At 48.6% G+C, this 26,444-nt stretch overlaps 1 protein-coding gene across 2 annotated transcripts in view; it reads left to right on the top strand.

Moving 5' to 3' along the window:
• ldah (lipid droplet associated hydrolase) overlaps positions 1-26,444 on the top strand; it is a 110,867-nt gene that overhangs the window by 55,558 nt on the left and 28,865 nt on the right. For both annotated transcript variants that reach the window (XM_061243120.1, XM_061243111.1), the window contains one exon: positions 7,120-7,289. In XM_061243120.1, coding sequence (XP_061099104.1) covers positions 7,120-7,289 — 170 coding nt within the window. The remainder of the gene's footprint in view (positions 1-7,119; positions 7,290-26,444) is intronic.

The raw sequence follows: 26,444 nt of genomic DNA, 5'->3' as shown, positions 1-26,444 counted from the left end.
AGAGGGGTCGAATGAAAACCAGCAGTACCACTGGCCCCCGAGGGCTAAATCTGAGTATTCCTGGGTTCTTGAGCTTCAGTTGCGGGCCGCTACATACATACATAACGAAACAGAGTATGAGTAGTATGGCAAGTGTCCGATTTCAGACGCAGCCATGGACTACGGTTCCTGTTCCTACGTCCCAGGTCCGGTGGCCCGGTGGCCCTGGTGCGTTGACATGGCGACTCGGAGCGACAGCGATCACGGCCTTTTGTGTCCTGGGTCCTGAGCCCCGCGTCTGGGTCCCAGCACTTTGTGTTTCTGTCGTGTTGCAATTTCGAGCTCTCGTGCCGGCGCTTCCTTAGACCCGGGCCCTGCTTTATGACCCGCTGGCCCGGGACAGAGGCGGAGGACACCGCGCGCGCGCTTCCTATCGGGGATCTACGGCGGCCATCTTGCGAGGGCTGGGATACCTGCTGCTGAAGTTCATTTGCGCAGGTATTTTAATCTGCAGGAAGTGATTTACGGCTCTGGGCCTATCGTTCGGCTCTGGCCTCGGAGGGACGCGGGGCTGCCAAACTTGAAGCAGGTTTCGGGGGGGGGGGGGAAGTCGGCGCTGTCCGAGGGCTAGGTTTACCCCGGGATTGTTTCAATAAACCTGTAATTTAAGCCCGGTTGCCAAAAAAATAAATGAATAGAGAAATGAGATCAAGATGTTCGAATAAGTCACACACGTGGACTGCCTCGTAGCTCAAAGTGACCGTTGAAGATTTTTTTCCAAATGAAGAATCCGGCCTTCTCCCTTTAAATGCCTATACAGTATCTGCACCTCAACAACAATTAGAAGAGCAAAGATGTAACCGCTTTGATCATTGTTCGTCCCTGTCATACGCTAAGGTTTATGTCCTGTACGTGAATCGCAATTTATTTCACACTTTGTTGCGACTGCCTTTGTCTTGGCCCCATTCACCTTGCAGACAAGTTGAAGTTCCAGGTTTCCATGGCAATTCAGGGCATCATCCATTGCTCGGCATGGATCACATGCCCATGGAGCTTCACAACAGACGGTTACAAGCAGAAGAATAAAGGTAAAGCAAGACAGCGATGATGGATGCTAATGTGCATACATATTAGAGTCAGTTTCTGGATATTCAATGAGTTGAGCAAAACTCCCAGCAATAACAGAGCAAAAGACACCAAGCTATGGCTGTGCTTCCCCAAGCAAATCCCCCAAGTACTCGCACACTATTTGAAGAACCATAAAAGTGTTTTTATGAACAAAAAAAAAAAAGTTTTTATGGAAGTCTCTCAATTTGGCAGTTCCAAATTACAGGATCTGCGGGTTATAATTTCCCTTTGATGCTACAATATGTGATCAAACCCACGCAGCCGAATGGTCAGTGTTAGACAGACTCTTAACAGAAGACACATTTCCTCACATAAACACTCGGGGCTGATGTCACACCAGGGACGTTGCCGTGCGCATTATCTCCCCATTACAGGCACTTAGCCTGCGAGTTGCTCCGGATAAGCGCGTCTGCGAAATGCCTAAATCTGCGTGTCTGGTCTGGTCAGGGGAGGCCAGCCACCCTTTACCTCACAGAGCTCCTCCGGGGGCTTGGGCCGTATCCAGGAGTCGCTCACGGTGAGTGACGGACGCCTGGACGACGGCCGGGCTCTGGACTCGCTCACTCTTAACCCTTTAGAGGCCCGCTAATTCGGCCCATTTTTGGTCGCTAGTGTAATGCTAACGGCTAATGGCGGCCATGATGGCAAAGCTACGTTACGATTGTGTAGGATTATTCTCCTAATGAAAATAACGGTAAAGATCCTCATGGAAAAAAAAAAGCACTTCGAAAGCAAACGTAAGTGATAAGAAGAAATAAAGTAGTAAGTAATAAATCATAAAGGATAATGAAGTTATGTGTTTCAGCCGGACACTGCTTCCTGGTTCATCTCTCGTGTTCCGCGTCTCGTTCTTCTTCATATTTGGAGATTTTGTCTGGCTCAGCTCGTCACCGTGGAAACGAATTCATCACTCAGGCAAGATATCAAAAGAATAGTTTGCTAAGGTTTTGCCAAGTTAGCCATGCCTACCAACTACCTCAGATGTACTAGATATTTCTACAATAGCCTTATGCAAACAGCAATAGTAAGATAGACTCTGTATCGTAGACTTCAGTGGGCAAAGAAAAAATGTTTCCAGGTCATCAAGATGCCAGTGCAAGACGTTAAAGACTACAAGCGCCAGGATCCACTTAGTTGCCATAACACATCATTTTTATCGAAAAGCAATGAACGATCGGTGTAGATCACTTTTGGACTGTATATGAACTGAGATCACAAATATGTGATCAGAATGCTCTTAACAGAACACTGTGATGCTGATGTAGCAGTCACCACTGTTAACTGAATGCAATGGAGTTCTACCTTAGAATGTTCTTAAGTGAACATTCTAATGCTGTTGGAACAATCACCACTGGTAATGGAAAGCACCGGAGTTCTAGAACACGGGCTTAGAATTTTCAATAGAAATAAGATAAACGACTCTACAAAGAGTTAGGCACTTCGAGCTATGAGTCGACAGGAGGAGGGTGGGGGCGGTGGTTGGGGTGCAGATTCAGCCCCGGGGCCTGGGGCCTGGGACCACGAGGGCGGTCTGGGTGGGGGCCGGTGTGGGCCCAGACTGCGGCGGTCAGTGCGGGAGGGCCTGGCTTGTGTCAGGGCCCCGCTTCACACTGACGAATGAGCGGCCTTCGCATTCCGGCCCCGGAGAAGTGGAGCAGGCAGCTGGCAGTGGGGTTACCCATAAAGAGAGGGCGATGACAGATTTACTGAAATACTCTCCGGGCATGGTTCTCTTCTTTCGCTAGGCTTTTCGAGAACAGTGCATTACCGGCTGGGGAATGCCAAGCAAAGAGCCCCCCCCAAATCCCCCTTCCCCCTTTAAACGTCGTGGCAGGGCCCTATGTCTCCGGTAACTTCCACGCTAGGGCCTTGTGCCTTGGTATGTCTCGGTTCTCTGGTTAACCGTCATGCCAGAGCCTCTGTTCTCCAGAACATTCTACCGGGTCACGACCTCCATTGTCTATGAACTACTGCTTCTCCTGAGTTTCTCTGGTTAACCACCGGGGTCCGACCCGCTTTTTATCTGGTTAACTGCTGCGTCAGGGCCCAGTGCTTCTGGTAAACCGCACTGTCAGTGCCCCGCGTCTCGCTGTTAAGTGTCTCTCTCCCTGTTTACAGAGACCGGCTAAGTGCCGGGTCAGAACGCGCAGTCTCTGGTTAACTTCTGGAAGTGCTGTGTCAGATCCCCTGGTGGACCCTTAACTACAGGCTGTGTGACGTGATGGTTGTGGATGTGGGCTTGAAGCTTTGTGGTTGTGGTTTTGATTCCCCGGTGGAGGCACACTCCGCTCGTACCCTTGGCACAACCCTCATACCCACGGGGCAGCCTGTAGGCTCATGGCTAAGGTATATGACTGGGCCCTGGGAAGGTTGATGGTTCAAGCCCCTGTGTAACCACGATAAGATGTTGGGCCCCTGTTTAACCCCACATTGCTCCAGGAGGGATTGTCCCCTGCTTAGTCTGATCAACTGTATGTCGCTTTGGATAAAAGCGTCAGCTAAATAACTCATGTAATGTAATGTACCCTTGAGCGAGGGCCTTGACATGAATTTCTTTGGTAAATATCCAGCAGTATAAATGGATTATATGTATTGCATGTACTGTAAGCTGAGTATATAACTTTGCAGAAGAGTATCTGCAAAATGCATTTTCAACCCCATGTTTCCAGTAAATGCCACTGCAGGTCTCCACCAGAGGCGGAAAAGCCGGTTCAGAAAGTAAAAGTCCTCCCATGTATTTTGTTCAAATCACCTGGATTTGCTTATTAGCACTATCCTTCAGCCAGGAGGTAGGACTGGGCTGTGTCCAAAATGGTTACACAGCTTGCATACCCAATAGTAGGCAAGGAAGTAAGACACAGCCCGGGTTGGCTCAGTTCATACAGTCTCAGAACTAAAGGTATGAAAAGTACACCTAGCCAGCAATTAATTTGTACCTGTTTTTGCTAGGAAAATGTACTAATTTGTGACCGAAGAGAACTATACTGTACTTTCAGGCTACACTGGGAAAATTTGATCCTTGAAGAACAAAAATGTACCTCCACTGTCTCTTTTATTTCTGAGAGGGTGGGTGAAAGAAAAACACTGCTGGACTTTTGTTTTCTGACCCCTGGACTCTCTCCAACTCTGGTCTCCACCTTCAGCTCACTCCTCAGGTATTCAGGTAACTCCTCAGGTGTTCAGCTCACTCAGGTGTTCAGGTCACTCCTCAGGTGTTCAGCTCACTCCTCAGGTGTTCAGGTCACTCCTCAGGTGTTCAGGTAACTTCTCAGGTGTTCAGGTCACTCGCTTCAAACCCTTCTCTGTGGCAGACTCAGGTGTCGGACGAGAAGGGCTTGCTGTTTTCAGAAACACATACTCATTAAGATGATGATGATGATGATGATGATGAAGCAGCAGCAGTAGCAGGCCTGTTGGCATATGTCTCGGTTCAGGCTTTTAGTGGGCTTTTAGGCGGCTGCCGTAAATGCTTGTTTGTCGAACACACGTGGCCCCCGCATTGCGCAGTGGAAACTGCAGGTGAGCACACCTGTGTTTGTACAGATGGCGCTCTCCTCCGTAACCCAGGAGACAGAAGGGCCTCGCTGCGCAAATGGGGTGTTACGGTGATGGTGTCTTTTTGTAGGCCAACCCGACCGTTTCTTCCACCGTGGGTTCCCTCGGTTGACTTCCCAGGCTTATTTTGGAGAATCTATTTCGACAAAATTTATGTTGAATATTTATGTCGAATGTAAGGTCTGTGGTTAACATACGCCTAAGAGAGTTTCACGTTTTGTTCCATGAGTTAAATTGCATCCGTCAATATCTCAACTGTGTATTTCTATGCTGCTGTGCACTTTGAAAAAACATTGCTACATTGGAACTACATATTTCGCCAGCCACCACTGAAGTTTCATACCAGACTGCCTGCAGGTGACATTATCCTAACTCTTCTGGGTTTTATAACTGCAAACTGTAGCACTCTATTAGCATCATGTGACCAGGTGAAGGGCAGAGCTTGGGTTATTCAGGCATCCAGTTTTCAACCAAGAATATCATCTTTTTAAAATGGGTTGTGCTGGTCTGGTTTGTGGTCCCGACCAGACAATGTAATGCAACCCTAAAATGCCTGGGGAGTTTAGCAAACTGTTACTGAGGACTTTTATTTTTTTATTTTATTGTATGACCTGCTTCATAGCTGGACAGCTTTTTTCTTCATTTGCTTCTGCACTTTGCAATGAATTTGATCAGGGTTTGTCATGTGTACGCAGTAACCGTGGTATTTGTTTTTGTATGTTGGTTACTTTATAACAAAATTTTGTGTCAATTTAGGGTGGAAGAAATTCTGTAACAGACTGTAACAGAATGACTCGTAAATCAGAAGTATACTTGATGAACTGAAGTCATCTAATGCAGTGATTGCCAACATTTCTCAGCCTGTGTACCGGCAACTCCATGTTGTGGTTATTGAAATCAGAAATTGGGTGCTTTTGTTGGACATTAATTAACTATGTACTGTGCACCTAAGATCTGGCATTTAACCTTTTGGTGATAGTTCAGATTTTTTGGCTGGAAAAGTTCCCCCCCCTCAACTACACCAGCAGTACAACTACGAATCTGACGTACAATCGTATGCAAATTTTTTGGGCCCTTCTGTCAAAGTGTATGTTTAAATGAATGTCTAAGGGAACAGTGAGTACTTTTGTAAAACATCCTTACTAATCTTTAACAGCTCCTTTACTCAACATTTCTTGTAGCCAGCTAAGTTTATTCTTGCTTTTGGACGTGTTTCCCACTCTTCCATGCGGAACTCTTCTAGCTGAGAAATATTAGAAGGCGTCCTTGCGTGCACTGGGCATGTTTAAGATCTCCCCACAGATTTTCAATAAGATTCAAGTCTGGGGACTTTGATGGCCATTTTAAAACCTTCAGCTTCTTTTCCTGTTAGTGATTCATGCTTGATTTTGAGGTATGCTTGGGATTATTAGCTTACTGAAAGATCCATTTGCGGCCAAGTTTGAGCTTGCTGGGGGAATACCAGGTTTTTGGGCAAAGTTTGTAGTTTTTTGGTCCTTTTTGCAGTTCGTAATACCATTGACCCGAACAAGAGTCCCTGGACGCTTAGACGTGAAGACAACAGTCCACCATCATATTTCACTGTAGGTATGACATCCTTTTTGAGGATCCGTCTTCTGATGCCAACCCCACTATAGCACTATAGCACCTGGATCCAATCAGCGTTCTGCACTGGAACTTCAATTGTTCTTGTCAGATGAGACCAAATTTGAGCTTTTTGGCTGCAGAAACCAGCGGTGGGTTTGGCGTGGGAAGAAGGACACTCTTGCTGAAAAGGAAGTTATACCTACGATTAAATTTTGGAGTAACAAGGTTTGTTTTGCTTGTATTGGGTCTTGGGGCTTTTGTTGAGGTCAGTACAACTCCAGCAAGTAGGAAGACATTTTGTCGGAACCAGGTGTTGTCCCATCCCCCGTCTCTCCAAGGAAGCTCAAAGTTGCCTACAAATGTATCTTTCAGAAGGCCAACGGTCCCAAGTATACCTCAAAATCAACCATGAAGCTCCAACAGGAAATACATGTAAAGGTTTTGGAATGGCTGCCATAGTCCCCAGACTTGAATGTTATTAAACATCTGTGGGGAAGTCTCAAATAGACGTAGTGCATGCAAGGACATGGGAGAAAATGGGGAAAAAATTCCAAGAGTATTCCAAGAGAATAGATTGAACTGGCTACAAGAATATTATAGATCTGCCAAAGTAGGTGTTACTAAGCAATTGACAGGGTGCACAAGCCATTGCATTTGTCATGTTCACTTCTTTTTTTTTTAAATCCATATATTTTCAGAGAAATCTTTTTTTGCATTTGTACCATGTGGAGGTCAGTTCAGCTCCTGTTCCCTTTGAGATTCACTGGAGCATACACTTTTGCCCAAACCTTTGGATACCACTATACCCACGGATCTGTCCCCCCTACTGACACGGTGACACTCTTCTTCTGTGGTTTCCTGTCCCTGTAGATTGCCCCCGGATGCAGATCGAGGATGTGTTTGGGCTGAACGGACAGGTGGAACACAAACTGGCCTTCCTGCGGGAGCACGTGCCCCGAGACGCCAAGCTGGTGCTGATTGGTCACTCCATCGGCTGTTACATCATCCTGGAGATGATGAAACGAGACCCGGAACTACAGGTGAGGAGACCCACACATACACTCATACACATACACACACACACACACACACATACACACGATGAGAGAGCATACACACACACACACATACACACAATGAGAGAGCATACACACACACACACACACGATGAGAGAGCATACACACACACACACATACACACAATGAGAGAGCATACACACACACACACACACACGATGAGAGAGCATACACACACACACACACACACACACATACACACATACACACACACACACACACACACACACACACATACACTCACAACCACACACACGATGAGAGCGCATACACACACACACATACACACATACACACGATGAGAGAGCATACACACACACATACACACGATGAGAGAGTATACACACACACACACACACACGATGAGAGAGCATACACACACACACACAGTAGAATATCCTGGACCTGGATGCGTACCTGCATACGCACAGTAACAAACGTAGTTACACAAAAACTGTACGTAAATGCATAATAACATACAAATGCGCATACATATGTCTGCATTACAATGCATGTGCACACACATACAGTGCATACAAGTGACTTACTTGCATGCACACACACACACACACACACACACAGAGGAATGGCTCCTTACACCCACCAGTCTCCAGGCCTACTCTGTGTTTTCATTGACTCACCGCAGGACTCAAATATCAGCCCCGCTCGGTCCAAACGGACGTGCGTTTTGGGCGGTTGGCGCGGCGGGGCCCGCTCTGAACTTTAACCGCCAGTGACGCCGGACTGCGGCTCTCCGTAACCAAGGTGACCTACTTTACCCCCGTTTAGTCCAGAGCACAAGTCCCGTTTGTTCCCAGAGTCCAGTGTAGCGCCGCCCTCTTGGCGAACCCATTGTTATTTCGGGAGAACGGAGATATAAACCGCCCCGATAATGATTTACTCCGCTCGAGTCCTTACGACGTCCGTTTTTTTTTTCTTCTCTTTTTTCGTTGAAAAACCGCAGCCCTGGAAGCGGGCGGACGTTCTGGGCGCTGTGAAAACACGGCGCCGTGCTAAAGGTTAACGTGCTAACGGGAGAGGGTGGCCCTCCTCCTGCTCCCCGGTGGCTCTCTGTCATTTTTATTTTTCATCTCTTATTTCAGGGAGGATGTGGACTCCTGGTGAAACATGAGGTCATTGCGTCTCCTCTCCTGTTTTACTGTTGTAACGGCAATGTCTGAGCGTAAGAAATTACGACCGTAGAAGTAATAATAATAATCATTATTATTATTACTAGAGACCTTGAAGGCTAGTGGTTCAAGCTCCGGTGTAGCCACAGATCCGCACAGGGAGGGATTGGCCCCTGCTTAGTCTAATCAAATGGGAGTCGCTTTGGATAAAAGCATAAGCTAAATAACAAATTATTATCATAATAATAATAATAATACTGCTGAAGGAGATGATAATTTCTGTTCTCCTTGCTCCCGCTCCGCAGAGAGCAGAAATGAGGTGATGATTCCTCCCGTTTCTGCTCGTTCTGTAGCTCACATCGTTTCCTCTCCAATCAGACACGTCTGTTTAACAGCCCGCTGGCTGCGGTCAGGCAGTGTAGCCGCAGTCATACACACACCTGGTGCTGTGCGCAGGAGAGCCAGGCCCGGCCAACTCACGGGTCAGGTCACCTCCCACCACGTACCCCTTCACTCTCCCCCAAACACCCCCCACCCTCCTCTACATCACACCACCGCTTATCCGTGCTGCTGCTCTCACACACTTAACAACAAAAAAACAGAAAATACTGTTTCCATTTCCCACCGAAGACCGCCGTCTGCCAAGAAGCGAACACTAGCGATTACGCAGCGTAACGTATGATGTGTGAGAACACAGCCTCCCGGTCCCCTCGGCTCACGTGTTTATGTTGGAGTAACGGTCCGTCTCCTGGTTTTGGGTACAGCGGTCGGGACGGGGTGACTGCGGGGGGGGGGGGGGGTTTAGTGCACAGGGAGGGGAGCAGAGATCAGTGCGAGGGGCTGTCTTGGGGGGCGGGTTAGCGTTAGCGTTAGCGTTAGCGCTCGTTCTGGGGCCTGGCGGTCTGCCCTGCACTGCAGCCAAAAACACCCACCTGACGGGGGCCTGAGACGCTGTCTGAACCCGACCCAGTTCTCCCTGTCACATGGCTCTGTACAACTGACCTGAGTTACCTGTGCCTGCTTTATGTGTTAAATAGGATCACGTGTGTGTGTGTGTGTGTGTACGTTCATGCATGCGTTCGTGTGTGTGGCTTCCATCAGACCCGAGTTTAATCCGTGGGGTTCCCGGACTGGAGCCACAGCCTGGAGGACCGCAGCAGAGACCCAGGCTAGTGTTCCCCCTGCCTGCCATCTCCAGACAAACACGATCTCCTCCGCGTCTGCGAAGCCCGCAGATGGTTTTTCATCTCGTCTGTCTCGTACGCGAGTGTGTCGAGAGTCTCTGCTGATTCCAGGGACGTAGGAACTCCGTGCTCGTAATCGTTCTCAGGCCCGGAGGCTGACAGGCCTGAATCGAATTTCGGTGATGTGACGTGACAGGTTAGCTCACTCGAAGGAGGGGGGGGGAGGGTTGGGGGAAGGAACGAACCTGAGTGAGATAGTAATCAGATCGTGTGTGTACTTACAGTGCGCTGTGTGTCCTGTGTGTGTGTAAGTATCTGTGTATGCCCAGGAGCGAAACACACAGCTGCTGTCACGGCTCTGAAGTCCATCAGCATTTATCCTTTCATTCACAAGACATAAACACGAACGCTGAGTCCTTCACTCTCAAAAAGGATGTGTTAATATCCAACATATTTTTTGTGTTACTACTTTTGTGTTACTTTTACATGCGCCAAATTGACTACTTGTGTGTTACAACGGGAGACTTTTTAATACAGGCTGTGTGGAAAGTAAAGTAAAATAGACATGTGTCTATTGTGTGTTAATATGTATGTGTTGTTTTTAACGCACCTGTTTTGAGAGTGTTTTTTCAATTTTTCAGAGAGTAACTTGCTTTCTAGATTGTTAGGCAAACTTGAATTCCAATCAAAGTTGTTTTGTGGTTTGGCAGTTCTTCGTAATCACTGTAGACCTTTTTTTTTAAGTTAACTTCTTTCAGTTTATTTAGTAGAGACCATGTGTAATAAGTTGTCTGGGACAAAATACAGAGATATACTGTCGCTAAACAGTTAATTTTCATCCACAGTCCTCGGTAAAAACATGAGGTAAGAAGACATGTATTGGACGGATTTGAGCACATGCATTTATTTATTGAATCAAGCTGTGTGCCCACGGCTTCGTGACGTCACACTGGTCGCAGACCAGAGCTTGTCCACGGCGGTTGTTTTTCGGGGAGCAGGGATTGTCACATCGCATGTTTGTTCCAGAATCTTCTAGCTGAAGGGCCTGTAGGGCGGATCGGGGGCTTTGGTGGACGATGTCTGTCCCTGTAGCGTGGAAATTGAAGTGACGCGGTCTGACTCAAAGGAGGCTGGGGACCTTGGAGGAGCCATGCCGGTCCATGCTGTTATTCCACTACTTGCTTGGGTTTATTTTTATTTTTATTTTTTTTTAGCTGCTAGAGATTTGGCCCTTGTAACTCTGGCTCTACCGCCTCACTAGGAAAGCTATCGGAAATAAAATGAGTCAGTCTTATGGTCCAATGGAGGACGTAAGGAAAGGATGCGAGGAAGAGATAAGAGGGCGGAGGAATCGGGGCGGCGTGTGTTTTCGGCGACTGGAACGTTCTTGCTCGGTCGGGCGTCAGTTTGAAGCCACGTCAATTACAGAAGTCGGCCCAGATGAGGAGAGGTCGATCACGTGACCGCTCGTACGTCACTCATTCAAAAAATAAAATAAAATATGTGTCTCCCCTATGAAGCGTCCTCTCTCCTCGCTCCTCCGATTTAACAAGCATTTTACGGTTTGAGAATGTCCCTAAAGATGGCGGACCTCCATAGATTCTTTGGTCAGCCAAGGACCGAAGGAGATGAGGACAGATCAAATAAGTGATTAGAGTGAGCCCAATGTTTGTCCCCTTTTGATGAAGCTTTTTTACACACTGACTGGGGTACACAGTGTCCTTACACACAGCAGTCATTCCGTTTTTACACACAGACGAGGGTACACAATCTCCTTACACACACCAGTCATTCCGTTTTTACACACTGACTAGGGTACGCACTACGCAGTGTCCTTACACAGCAGTCATTCCGTTTTTACACACTGACTAGGGTACGCACTACGCAGTGTCCTTACACAGCAGTCATTCCGTTTTTACACACTGACTAGGGTACGCACTACGCAGTGTCCTTACACGGCAGTCATTGCGATGGAGCTGTACGGGATGAGGGAGCTGCCTGGGGGCACAGCAGACATGCCCCTGTGGGACTGAAGCCCGTGACCCCCTGCGGTCAGGAGCCCCCTGACCCGCGGTCTCCGGGGCGTGGCGGGGTCCGTCTGGGCCGCTCAGGCGTGAGAACCGGCGGCCGCCGCGGGAGCAGGGGCTGCTGGGATACGGCGGTGTGGCGGCCTCGGAGCGCCCGTGGCTCCAGGGTCAGTGGAGGTATGCGGCCGGAATGCAGACCCCCGCCCCGGGGAGGGCAGGCTGGAGGGGGGGGCTGGGAAAACAATGCAGGCCAGCGGTTCCATGCAGGGGATGAAAGGAGAAAGGCCTTTGTGTGTGTGTGTGTGTTTGTGTTTGTTCTTATTTTTGCGTTTGTCTGTGTGTGTGTGTTTTTCTGTGTTTGTGTGTGTATGTGTTTGTGTGTTGACGTATGTGCTAGCGTGTGTGTAAATGGGCTTGTGCATCTTGATGCAGGAAGACCTACAGGTAATTATGAGCGCACTGCATGACAGCGTTCCTAAGCCTCCGTGCTCTTACTCCACTGCACCCTGCTCTTACTCCACTGCATTTTTACATTACATTATTGGCAGACGCTGTTATCCAGAGCGACGTACAGTTGATTAGACTAAGCAGGAGACAATCCTCCCCTGGAGCAATGCAGGGCTAAGGGCCTAGCTCAAGGGCCCAATGGCTGTGCGGATCTTATTGTGACTACACCGGGATTAGAACCACCGACCTCCCAGTCGTTTACCTTGACCACTACACTACAGGCCGCTCTGTACCGTGCTCTGCCCCACTGCACCATGTTCTCGCACACTGCACTGACACGCCCAGTATACCCCAGCGCTCGGGCGATTAGAGGATCTCTTAGGAAGCACTTAACATACCTGGGAGGCTTTTTACGCCCGTCTCATAGAGGGGTCAGAGGTCAGGAAACGTGAGGATGCGTCTCTCCTCGGAGCGTGCGGGAACTGAGTGGAGCTGCCTGGGGCTCCCCAACTCTGTCACACCGTACCCCCGCTTGCATCTGTCAGCCAATCGCCTGCCTGCCCTCGCAGATACACAAGGTCTCACTGCACAAAAAAAAAAGTAGCAAGTGTTTAAGTCTTGCAATGAGTGAAATTTGTGAAGTGTTCTTACCCCATTGGCAGATCTTGAAATGAGATTTGTCTTATCTCATTGGTATTTTGGATATTTTTGTCTTCGCAAAAAAGTGATAGGAATATGAGTTTAAGTCTCAATATAAGACGAAAGTACTTAATTTTAGTTTTTTGTAACTACAGCTATAATACTGGTATAACACAAAAAAACTACAGAAAAGCAAACTGAGATTAGCTCTTCTTTTTACAACTAAAAATATGCTTAAATTTGTGGTTTTATTGGTACTGTTCTTGCAAGTGTTTACATAACTGTGTTTGTGTGGTTTTATTGGTACTGTTCTTGCATGAGTTTACTGTGTTTGTGTGGTTTTATTGGTACTGTTCTTGCGTGAGTTTACTGAGTATTTACCTTGCTCCCTGTCTTCCTCACACCTCATCGGGCGTTCCACCGTCCGACGGGATGTGCTTCTCACTCTGCGTCGGGATGTTGATGTTGAGATACGGCAAGTAGGCCAATGGAATCGCCATGAAGCCTTTATAAATATGTGAATGTTGCGCTGATGCCAAACACATCAGCTCTGCCCAGTGCAGGGAGTGGAGTTTTGTGTGATTGGAATAAACCGGGGGACTCATCTGGGACAAAGGGGAAACGCCTCTGTCCTTGCAAATCAGACCTAAAACAAATCCCCTGTCTTTGACCACGATCTGATTTATGATACAGGGCCAAAACATTTATGAATAATAATAATAATAATAATAATAATAATAACAGAGAGTGGGGAGAGACGTTTTGGATGTGATTTTGGCTTGACTTGCTGAGATGGAACCGCAGTTTAAACCTCCTGGTGAACTTTCAGCTATGGGAAAGATGGCCCACGTTTGAAAGCCTCTACAACCTCCCGTTCTCTGCGTTTAAAAGATTTTGTCATTAACTGTAATGACATTACTGTGTAAGTATATTATTCATTAACACTGGCGAGATGAACAGAGAGTAGGCGTAGCGTTTGTCCGTACGGCGGTTGTGTTCTCGTTGGGTGGTTATTCGCGGTCCCTCGGGCTGTGACAGGCTGAAACACACTCTGCTGTGAGTGGGGCTGTTGACCCTTTTCCCAAAAGGATGTGCAGCTTTTACGCATTTGTCAAGGAAGGAAATATGTTCATAAACTTAGAAAGCTGGCTGAAATATGTTTTTGTTTTTTTTAGGATTTCTGAATATTTCTCACAGTCCTGGATGAAGTTTAGCTCTCTCTGTCAACCTCTCCTGTCTTGCACATTCCTCTTTGGGCAACCATGAATTTTGATCATGTCTCTAGCTCTCTCTTCCTCCATTTTTCTATCTTTTTTCTATCATTTTTTTCCCTTCTGTCTGTCCCTCTTTCTTCCTTTCTGCATCTTTCTGACCTCTCCTCTCTCTCTCTCTCTCTCTCTCTCTCTCAGCAGACAGAGGCTCTCTCTCTCCCCATTCTTCTCTCTCCCCCTCCTCTCTCTTTCTCCCTCCTTTCTCCCTCTCCCTCTTTCTCTCCCTCTCTCTCCACAGAGAGGCTCATTTGTTCTCTCTCCCAGTCAGGCTCAGAGGCAGTTTGCGGAGAGGTTCCGACCCAAACAAACAGGGCCAGCGGTGGGGTCGCGTGAGCTAAGTTCTGGGATTACAGCAGAGTAAACATGGGGGGTGTGAGGGGGGGGTACTGCTGGGGCGAGGATCCAGGCTGTGTGTGTGTGTCTGTGTGTGTGTGTGTGTGTGTGTGCGTTAATCAGGGTCATGGGGGTTTCCCTGCATGGGCAAGAGTGTTAACACGTCTTCCCCTCAGTGCCAGTGTTGCATCATGTTCTCTCCCTCTCCACCTTAGCTGATGTCTGGTGAGCGTTCTGGCGCAAAATGGCTTCCAGAGAAATAGCTGGTGGTGGTTGAGGTGAGTGTCTGAGAGAGAGTGAGAGTGTGTGAGAGAGAGGGTGAGAGTGTGTGTGAGAGAGAGAGAGTAAAGGTGAGATGAGAGTGTGTGTATGAGAGAGGGTGAGAGAGAGTGTGAGTGAAAGAATGTGTGTGCGAGAGTGAGAGTGAGGGTAGTGTGAGTGAGAGAGGGTGAGAGAGAGGGTGAGAGAGAGAGTGAGAGTGTGAGTGAGAGAGAAGGAGTATGAGAGAGAGTGTGAGAGAGTGAGAGTGAGTGAGAAAGAGTATGTGAGAGAGAGAGTGTGTGTGAGAGAGGGTGAGAGAGGCTGAGAGAGAGTGTGAGAGAGAGGGTGAGGGTCTGTGTGAGAGAGTGAGGGTGAGTGTGTGTGAGAGAGTGTGAGAGTGTGTGTGGGAGAAGGAGAGTGAGAGAGAGAGAGTGTGAAAGTGCATCGGAGGTTGTTAATGGGGCAGTGGTCTACACCCTCACAGAAGACTCAGCTTCCTTGTTGAACACGTTAACCTCACACAGCCCATAAACAGGAACGGAACAGGAGTTTATGAGCTCTGGGGTTATTAACAGGCGCTGGTGCCGGGCGTATTAATTAAACAGTGTCTTGCACTAACGGTTATTCATGTGTTTTCCTGCTCTGGCGTGAGGACGCCCTGTTCGGAAACGTTAGCGTGATAATAAATCGTTCCTGCCGGGGGTTACACAGCCATGGGCTTCTCCAATGACACTGCACGGCAAACGGCCCTCTCTCCTCGAAAGGCTAGCGTTGCTCAAAGTCACTTTTCTTTTTCGGAGAGGTTTTTTTTTTTTGGGGTGGGGGTTTTGTGTAGCGTGAAATGTTCTACAGTACTGCATGAAACTGGTGAGCCAGGATGTTTTCTGTTAGCTGAAACCAGGCTACACAAACACGCACCACATCTGAGCATACTGGAGACTGCTAGCTGCGCGGATACAGAGGAAATGGCAGTGAACCCAGCAAACACAAGGCCTGTGATGTTATACATCTGCGGTTTAGCGGTCCTGCGTACCGCAGTCTTAAAGCGTACGTTCTGTAACCTTTCTCATCTTTCACAAAGCTTCAGTCAGGCAGAAACCAACCGCTATTGTTTTTTTTTTATTTAAATTTTTTTCCATTCAACAGATGCTCTTATCCAGATTGATTTACACAGTTCGTGCTTTTTCATACAAACCATTTGTACGGCGTTCAAGAAGGCAAACGTTCGCGGCGAAATATGTTTGCAGCAAGCAGTTACTGTTGAGCGATTTTAAATTACATTCCATTTACGCATTTTGGATACAAATGGATGTGACTCAGGTCCAACAATGCCAGCTAGCTGAGTCATTGCTTACCTGTGATTTAAAGGGTTTTTTTTTAAAGGTGAGAACAACCATTACAGTGTGTTATAATATAATCTCTCTGCGTTTTCTCCACCGGCAGCCATTTTTGTTCGCCACAAGCTACCTTTTCCAACTGTTAGCTAACGTTAGCCAACCCTCGCCATCTTGAAGGCACATCTGGTAAACCTCATTCTCAGGCCAGCGCGTAAAGACATTGTAGACACTGTAACCAACACCATTTCATATTTTCTTTTCGTTGGCATACATCAACGCTCAAATCACATTCCCCGAGGGCCAGGAACTACTGGTTTTCCACCCTCCGGTGTGAAGACGGTCTAGTCAACCAGTAGCACAAATTGTTCCAGTACCTGGGAGAGAAGAAAACCAGGGCTGGATTTGGATTCGAGGGCCAGATTTGATGATCCCTGGCATGCATCATTAGGCAATGAAGTGAGATTGATAGAAGTGTGGCACAGTTATATATAATGCTTTATAACATGGTTGGGTGTCATGGGTGTCGTAGGCTCATCTTGATGGTAATCAGATGTCAGAACATGCCAGTGTACAAGGGGAGAAAGTAAGGTGGAAGCGATGTTATCGTGATTATGGTGACCCGGATAGCAAGTGTCTCCGGACCGGATCTGTGCTAGATGTGCTAGATCTGGGCTGACTTCGGGCCAGAATCTGGGCATATCCGACCCGGAGTCGCTTGCTGTCTGCGGAACAGGGCTCCATCTTTCCATGACATTTATAAATGCAGCAAAAAAACTGTTTTGGCTTCTTTTGCAGCTGTTACCTGTCATCGGATAAATATGTGTTTTCGGGTTTGTCTGACTTCCAGAGTGTTCCTGCACGCAAGACCTGTTTTCCTGACCGAGTCTCTGCCTGTTTTTTTTGTTATCGGACCAGTCATCAGCCAATATTGATGCCTAATGCCGAGAAGTATTATGATTATTATTTTTTTATGTTTTAAAAAGGCCCACGGGACATGTCAATTTCTGTGATTGTTTTATTGTTTTTATTAATGTTTTCTCCTGCTAGCTCAGAAATTCCATGGGTGCGAAGTGTGAGAGAAGGAGGGGGTGGGGGGGGGGTGGGGGCAGCCCGTTCACGTGTCCTGTTTTTTACGGGGTGCGGGAGAGAGTTACGGAGAGAGAGCTTTGGTGTGGGTCGGACCCTGAGTTTATGACCAGACCTGCCTCACGGTCAATGTTAGCAGCCAGTTAATGTTCTGCTTTTATTGGGGGGGGGGGGGGGTACCTGTGACTAATCAGAGCTGGTGACATGGGGGGGGGGGGGTGGCCCACCGGACCTCATTAAACAGTTCAGGGACCGTCGGGGAGGAGAGGGGGCGGAGGAAAGTCCTTGGCTGCTCTCGCCTATTTAACGCCCCTCCGAACGCCCAAAACCCCACGAGCCGAGGTCGGGGATTGACAAATTGTTCCCGATCCGCCGGGGCTATTAGCCCAATAACGCGCCTGTTTCCCCTGTCCGATGGTGGCCAGTGTCACACAGCTGGACAACTTCACATTTCACACACAAAATCTGGGCCGAGGGTATCTCAGCGGAGGGTTTTTTTTATTTTATTGGGGGCCTTGGAAGGAGTAAAACTTCCAGTGGTTCTTAAAGGAAAACTTTAACAGTAAAGTGGAGGATTTGGCAGGGCCGTGTGTGGGGCCCTCCAAGCCTTTCGCTGTCACTGGCTGAGAGGAGTCTCAGAGAGGAGTCTCAGAGACCCGTCTCACCCGGGACGAACACGAGTCTCTTAGCGTGACCCCATTAGCGAGGTTCTCTGAACGTGTTCCTCTTAGCATGACTTCTCTGAACGTGCTCTGGACGTGTTCTTCTTAGCACGACTCTCTGAACGTGCCCTGAACGTGTTCCTCTGAGCATGACTCTCTGAACGTGCCCTGAACGTGTTCCTCTGAGCACGACTCTCCGAACGTGCTCTGAACGCGTTCCTCTGAGCACGACTCTATGAACGTGCCCTGAACGCGTTCCTCTGAGCACGACTCTCCGGCCGTGTTCCGCTTAGCGTGACTCCTTGAGCGTGTTCGGTTAGCGTGCCGCGGTGTGGAGACGCTCCGGGGGTGACGGAGACGACGGGATGAGTCAGAGCTGGAGCAGGTGGAGTTGGATTAGAGACGTGGCTGTAAAACCTCATTTTCCCCTTTCATCTCCCGTGTCCTGGAAAACACGTGACGACTCACTCGTTTGAGCGTTCTACTGCCCCGGCCAACCTGGAGGGCAGTTTGAACAGTCTCATGACCGGGTCGATAAGGAGCACAGTTTGAACATTCTACTGCCCTGGTTGTTGTGGAGGGCAGTTTAAACACTATTTCCTTGGCAAATGTGTTTGATCTCCTTCCCGCTTCAGTCACTGTGCAGGGGTTACACCGCTCTGCTGAGTGTGTGGGGCAGTCTGAACATTCTACTGCCCTGGCCGATGTGGATAGCAGTTTGATCTCCTTCCTGCTTGGATCGTTGTGCAGGATGATGTGTAAGTTCTCCCGCCCTGTTGAGTGTGTGGGGCAGTTTGAGCGTTCTGTTGCCCCCGTCGGTGCAGAGGCCAGGGCGGGCTGCACCTGCAGAGCATTAAGAGTCCTCTGCTGTCGTATTTCAGTCCCAGCCTTCAGGAATCACACGTCAGGACTTTTATTGTGACATCTCTGCCCTGTGTTCTCGCTCCCGCTCACAGGCATCCAGACGATAAACACGTGCACGCATGCACACACACACACACACACGCACGCACGCACGCACACACACACACACACACACACACACTCCTGAGCCCAGGCAGACCAGCGATCAGTTTCCTGTTGAAGTGCGGAGGAGGGGGTGAAAGATGCAAGTGTGTGTTTGAAGGTGGTGTGTGTGTGTGTTCGCTGCCCCTTTGGTTCACAGGTCCTGCAGGGTGTCCGGGCAGTGTGTGTGTGTGTGTGTGTGTGTGTGTGTTTTTGTGTGTGAGTGTATATGTCTGTGTGTGTGTGTGTGTGTGTGTGTGAGAGAGCAGGTGTGTGCGTGTATAAATGAGTGTGTGTGTGTTAGAGACGGTGTGTGTGTTTGTGTGTGTGTGTGTGAGGGCAGGTGTGTGTGTGTATAAATGAGTGTGTGTGTGTGTGTGTGTGTGTGTGTGTGTTAGAGACAGTGTGTGTGTGTGTTTTTGTGTGTGAGTGTATATGTCTGTGTGTGTGTGTGTGTGTGTGTGTGAGAGAGCAGGTGTGTGCGTGTATAAATGAGTTTGTGTGTGTGTGTGTTAGAGACGGTGTGTATGTGTGTGTGTGTGTTTGTGTGAGAGCAGGTGTGTGCGTGTATAAATTAGTGTGTGTGTTAGAGACAGTGTGTGTGTGTGTGTGTGTGTGTGTGGGGGCAGGTGTGTACGTGTATAAATGAGTGTGTGTGTATTAGAGACAGTGTGTGTGTGTGTGTGTGTGTTAGAGATGGTGTGTGTGTGTGTGAGTGTGTGAGTGAGTGTGTGTGTGGTAGAGACAGTGTGTGTGTGTGTGTGTGTGTGTGTGTTAGAGACAGTGTGTGTGTGTGTGTGTGTGTGTGTGTGAGGGCAGATTCCAGTGCTTCTCTCACATTCCTCCCAGCATTCCTCTGTGTGACGCAGAGGAGAGGAGAGGAGCTGCTTCTCATCACACACATCAAAGATCACCTGCATCCCCGTCGCCTAGCAGCACTGCAGTGTTCCTGCTGCTGTCTCACACACACAACCTCACACACACACACACCCATTTAAACACACACACAAACCCATTTTCACATACACAACCACGCACACAGACACACACACCCATTTTCACACACAAATGCACACACACGCAACCACACACACGTGTGTGAGAGAGACACACACACTCTCACTCTCTCTCTCTGTCTCTCACACACAATCGTACACACACACACACACACAGTCTCTCTCGCACATACACACTCTCTCTCTCACACTCACACGCACAGAATCACACACAACCACACACACACACAACCATTTAAACACACACACACGGTTTTTCACACATGCACACACACAACCACAACTACACACAACCACACTCACACACAACCATTTAAACACGCACACACGCGCTTTTTCACACATGCACACACACAACCACAACCACACACAACCATACACGCATACATGCACACCCCTCAGTCACTCCCAGGTACAGTGACTGAGTCAGTAATGACAGGGCACTCTGGCGTGTGTGATTTACGAGGCGCGGCTCTTTAAAGAGGAATCGGCCTGACGGCCATTCCATCCAGACCTGCTGCGGCAGTCAGGTGAATGTGCTGCTCCAAGGCGTCCAATCAGAAGCCGCCATGTGTCATCCATGTACTATCCTGTAGGAACCAGCCCCCCCCCCGCATGCACACACACACACGCACACACACACACACACACACACACACACGCACACACCCAGTTAGTACTAATGGGGTCCCCCTCATTATCGAAATCACCCCTCAGGTCCGAACATATGGCCCCCAACGTCAGAGCCTGCCCTGATGGATGAGACTCCACTGTCATACTGGTGCTGTAGATCACCAGTTAACGTGTTATTATACCATCCAAAATGCACAAGCGTTGCTGTTTTTTCCCGGATGGATAACACATAGCCTTTCTTCCCATACCTGTCCCACGGGCTGAGAGTGGTACAGAAGAGCTGAGCCTGGGAACAGTGTGGTCCCAGAACATTGAGCCGAAATGAGAGGTGAATTTTTTCGCCTTTGAAGTGCATTTCAGCTTCTCTGCCACATTAGCCTCTCTGCTATTATCGGATGTGTGATACTGAAGCTAGAGGTTAGCTGTAGAAACAGGTATCGTAGACGGTATATGTTCAGCATCAGTTCTGACTCGCAGAGACATCATTTCAGATTTGGAGCGATGTCTTTGGTGATGAGCGTGAGTCATGTCAGTATTGATCGAGATTCAGTGAGATATCTGTGGAAACTAGTGAGTGTCAATGCACTGTTTATTCGGACATAAAGAGATATCGGTGGAAATGGCAATGCATCAGCAATGAATGCGTAGCGGTTCACTTTTGATTCAGATTCAGAGTCAGTGGAAACTAGTGAGAATCAGTGCAGTATTCTAATTAAGATCCAGAGGGATTTGGAGTGTGTATCGGTTCAATATTGACCCAGATTCAGAGACTTATCTGTGGAAACAATTGCAGGGCAATTGATGGTTAGAGTTGATTCAGTTTGTTGATAATCAGGATTGATTCAGATTCAGGGAGATATCTGAGGACGCTACTGTGTATCGGATCAGTATTAATTCAGAATTGGAGAGTCATCTGCAAAAGTGATTACAGTGTTAGCTCCCTGTTGATTCAGATTCAGGGAGTTATCTGCGGAAGTGACTACAGCGTTAGTTCAGTGTTGATTCAGATTCAGAGAGTTATCAGTGAAAGTGATTACAGCGTTAGTTCAGTGTTGATTCAGATTCAGAGAGTTATCAGTGAAAGTGATTACAGTGTTAGTTCAGTGTTGATTCAGATTCAGAGAGTTATCTGTGAAAGTGATTACAGTGTTAGTTCAGTGTTGATTCAGATTCAGAGATTTATCTGTGAAAGTGATTACAGCGTTAGTTCAGTGTTGATTCAGATTCAAGGAGTTATCTGTGAAAGTGGTTACAGTGTTAGTTCAGTATTGATCTGGATTCAGGGAGTTATCTGCGGAAGTGATTACAGCGTTAGTTCAGTATTGATCCGGATTCAGGGAGTTATCTGTGAAAGTGATTACAGCGTTAGTTCAGTGTTGATTCAGATTCAGGGAGTTATCAGTGAAAGTGGTTACAGTGTTAGTTCAGTATTGATCTGGATTCAGGGAGTTATCTGCGGAAGTGATTACAGCGTTAGTTCAGTATTGATCTGGATTCGGGGAGTTATCTGCGGAAGTGATTACAGTGTTAGTTCAGTGTTGATTCAGATTCAGGGAGTTATCTGCGGAAGTGATTACAGCGTTAGTTCAGTGTTGATTCGGATTCAGGGAGTTATCTGTGAAAGTGATTACAGCGTTAGTTCAGTGTTGATTCGGATTCGGGGAGTTATCTGTGAAAGTGATTACAGCGTTAGCTCAGTATCAGCCCTGGGCCAGTGCACAGCGCTGTTCTCTCCACGCCCTTGGCAGGCTCTGCGGGACGGGCCGCTGCTCCACTTCATTGAGGAGTATTTGGGCTGGGGTGCGAGACGGGCCCCAGGCGGAGCTGACCCCCGCGACCCCCGCCTGCAGAGGCTCCTCCGAGCGTCTGACAGGTGCTTCCTGTTGCCGAAAAAAACCTACGAGCAACTGCACTCTCTCTCTCTCTCTCTCTCTCTCTCTCTCTCTCCCTCCCGATGTTCTCTTTCTCACCTCTCTCTTTTCCCTTCGGTGAGCTGAGCGAAAGAGACATCGAGCGACGCCCTGGGAGACATTCTTTGCTCCAGTCGGAAGTTCACCGAAAAAATGGTGAACGCGCCTCTGTCTCTCGTGGAATTTCTTGGTCTCGAATAGAACATTCCGGACCTTTGAGAGCATTGGTTGATAATCAACAGGTCTGTAGTTCTGGGCTTACGTTGTCCCCGTGAATTGTTTAGTATTGGAACGTACTTTGACCTTCGAGGGTGGGGTCTCCTTCCACCTTCATCTCCACATTGGTCGGCAGTGGTAGCCAATTTCCCGATGACATGGTCTCCACGGTGACAGAGCTTCAGTTAATTAGCGTTAGCATTAGCATTATTGATTTTACTTTATTTGGCGTCTTATTACTCCATATGAAGTCCCGGACCTGACCTCTTTTGTCAACACTGGTCGCATCCAAACGCTAGCGTTGGGTTCCAGCTTCGATCCAGCGACTGGAACGCGGTGATTAATTTCTGGCCGTCGATTAGAAATCGACACCCTCTCCGATGAATTGACAAAAAAAAAAAAAAAAAACTGGACTCCGTGAAACGGGGGCCCGCTCCTAAACAGGGGCCGTGGGGAAGGGTCCATTTTGACATTTTCGGGTTTCTGAAAGCTTGCAGGGCCTGAGCCGGAGGGGCCCTTCGGCGTCACCTGGTTTCTGGGCGGCCCTCGCCGTGCGTGACTCCCAGAATTCCCGGCGGGGATGTCATGGCGACCCCGCGCTCCCGCCCCGGCCCCCCCTTTCCCCCCGCGGCGCGCGGCGGTCGTTCCCAGTGAAAGGCCGTAAGCAGCTGGCGGCACCTGCAGCTTTTAAAGCCTGCTGTTTTACCACCTGACCGGGAGTTACGGCCAACGCGTAAACACGTTACACGGACTTGGGGAATTGAACCTTTCCGCCATTCCTGAACATTCTTTCCTTTTTTTTTTTCCTTTCGTCTGTTCTTTTTCTTTTTCTTTCTTGCCCATTTGTTTTTCTTCCTCACTGACCTTATTTCTTTCACTCTTTCACCCTTTGTTTCTTTCTCTCTTTCTCTCACACTCTCTTTCATTCTTTCATTCTTTCTCTCTTTCTCTCTTTCACTTTCTCTCTCACTCTCGCGCTTTCACTCACACTCTCGCTCTTTCTCTCTTTCACTCTATCTTTTTCTCACTTTCACTCTCACCCTCACTCTTTCTTTCTCTCTTTCGCTCTTTCTCAGTACACTTACACGTGTTGATGTAACCCTCCATTAGCTCTGTATTTAGCTTGAATCCCCTGCACTCTACATTTAAGGTCACGCTCTAGTAGAGCAAGTATTTTTGAAAAAGCAGCGTTTGCTTTCCATTGTTTATTATTTTCTCTCTTTCTCTTTCTTTCTATCCACCCTTTTCTCTCCTCTCGTAAGCTCAGGGGGTTCCTGTGGTCTGCTTTAGCGGCATTGCCAGAGAGCAGTGGGCCAGCGTTGGTCCCTCTCTGTTCGGTTCTGAGGGGCGGAGGCGTCCGTTCGGAACGGGGGGGAGAACCCGGCGATGGGGAGAGTGGGGAATCTCCCCTCGCCAGGGTGAAGCGGCCTGTAGCGTAGCGGTTAAGGTAAATGACTGAGACCCACAAGGTCGGCGGTTCTAATCCCGGTGCGGCCACAATAAGATCCGTTAAGGGCCGTTGGGCCCTTGAGCAAGGCCCTTAACCCCGCATTGCTCCAGGGGAGGATTGTAGGATTGTCTCCTGCTTAGTCGAATCAACTGTACGTCGCTCTGGATAAGAGTGTCTGCCAAAATGCCAAAAATGTAATGTAATGAAGCCTGATTCGTACTGAGTCGCACACTCAGTGCGACAAGTGTTGTATGATGAAAATCAACTGGAGAAAGCGTTGCACGCCTGTTGGATTTATTTTTGCGGGTGTCATGTGCAATGTGTGTTGGACAGGATCGGCCAGATGCAACAACGAAGGAGTCATTGTCCTGAAAAGTCCAGTTTTCAAAAAATTTAAACAAACTGTCAGGAGTTGTCAAACTGTCAGGAGTTGCCATAGAGACAATGTAACCCTCATCGCAGCCCCTCGCCGAGGTATAAATGCAAGACGTTGCGTGACACTGTCGTTCTTGTCGCGAGGTTTGTGGGGTTCGACGAGGTACAAATCAAGCTTTGGGCTTGGATCCGGGGCGGAAAACAGTGACCTTTGCGAGGGAATGGCGCGGGGGTTGAAACGGCCCCAGGTCGTTTCGAGCACGCTCCGCAATCCCGCTCACCTACTTTTAAGGGGCGGGATCGCCGGCTGTCGCGCATCCGTCGTTAGCACGTTAGCGGTGCGTCCCCTCCCGGGCGAGTCTCGCCGGCTCCATCTGGTCCTCCGCTAGCTCAGGCAGCGGGTTCACGTTGGCCCGCTCGAGTGGCGTCGCCGCCAGCGGTCCGGGCTCCAAACGGGAGGGCGGGCGGCCGTCCAGAGAAATCCGCTAACTAGACGACGGAAGACAGAAACAACAGGAGAGAGAGAGAGAGAGAGAGAGAGAGAGAGTCCGTGGCCGACTTGGGCTCTGGTTCCTTCCTCCTGAAAAAACGTGACGCGAGATTTATGAGGGAAGCGTTGTCGGTTTTTCCCCTGTCCGCCCGTGCACTGCGTTGCGTCCTTCGTCGGTCACAGCGCCCCCTGGTGGCACCAGCCATACAGACACGTGCGGCGGGGGGAATCCGAAGAGCAGCCGGGGCAACCGGAACGCACCTTCCAGTCGGTGTTCAGGTCACGGTCTCCGGAACGCCACTCGTATGCGGTCTCTTGGTTCAGCCCTGGTCCGGGGGAACGCCGTCCTTGGAGGGATGAAAGCTATGAAGTGAATACCGTATCAGCTGACTAGGGGAGCACATTTCATTATCAGAGGTGAAAGCATACCCTCCCCTCCCCTCCCCTCTCTCGCTCCGGCCATTGATATATGTCCGTCTCCCTGATTATAAAAGAATTAAGGGGCCAGAAAACAGGGGAATCCCCAACTCCCCTTTTTTGTATTCAGCAGTAAGTGGTGAGGGGGAGAGTGAATTGTGCTTTTCTGTGCATGGTGTTTATTCACACAGAAAGAGAGAGAGTGAGAGAGAGAGAGAGCTACAGAGAGAGTGATAGAGAGCGAGAGGGAATGAGCTATGGAGAGAGATAAATAGAGAGAGGGAGAGAGTGGGGGGGGGGGGGGGGGTGTGCCCTGTGCACCTGCACTAGAACCCTTCAGAAGAGGGTTCACTTGTTGAAGACTCCATCAGCATTTCCATGGCAATAGCGGATGGCACTCTTCTGTTAGGGCGGCACTTTGGTTGCCAGGGATTTGAGCTTTACCACGACCAGCATCAGGACCGTCTCAGTGCTACACTTTGGAAACTCGACAGTAAGAAACCGCTCGCTGGTCTCCAGTGAAAGCCAGGTGGGCCATATTACTGCGGCTCTGACATGTTACCGCTGTTTCATGAATCATTGTGAGAGTGTGTGCTATTGTACATTTGGACCCGGACATGGAAATAGACTGTCGTGTAGCATTCCACATTGAACATGGCAACAGAGAGAAGCTTTATTTATTTTTTATGGAGGCATGATGGCATTGCCTTCTCCGTGGAAATGTCATGGTTTTGATTAAGAGAGTAATAGAGTGTAATGGTTTGGAGAACTGGGGTTGTAACTAGGGTTGTATTTTTTTATTTTCTTATTCCCCGGTGGGGCACTGCTGTTGTACCCTTAAGCAAAGTACTTACCCTGATTATTATACAGTGCAGTCCCTGCAGATTTGAGTAGATACTGAAAGATTTCTGATACTGTACCTGCACTAAGAAAGTGCTTGAATACACCTGACTATTCAGAAACAGCTGAGAATCGAACTGTCCAATTACTTTTGGTCCCCTAAAATGGGGGGTGGGGGGAGCTATGTATAAAAAGGGATGTGATTCCTTTACGCATCACACAATATGGACATAAATACCCACAAATTAAAGGCGACAGCTCAGCTGCACTTTACCCTCACGTTTATTGTTTCATTTCAAATCCAATGTGCTCGACTACTGAGCCAAAAGAACAGAAGTTTTATCTAAAAACTAAGCTGTGTAACTCACTCTAGAGAAGACCATTTGCTA

Source organism: Conger conger, chromosome 1, assembly GCF_963514075.1.
Source record: "Conger conger chromosome 1, fConCon1.1, whole genome shotgun sequence".
Taxonomy (NCBI): domain Eukaryota; kingdom Metazoa; phylum Chordata; class Actinopteri; order Anguilliformes; family Congridae; genus Conger; species Conger conger.
This window is presented reverse-complemented; position numbering and strand designations above follow the sequence as displayed.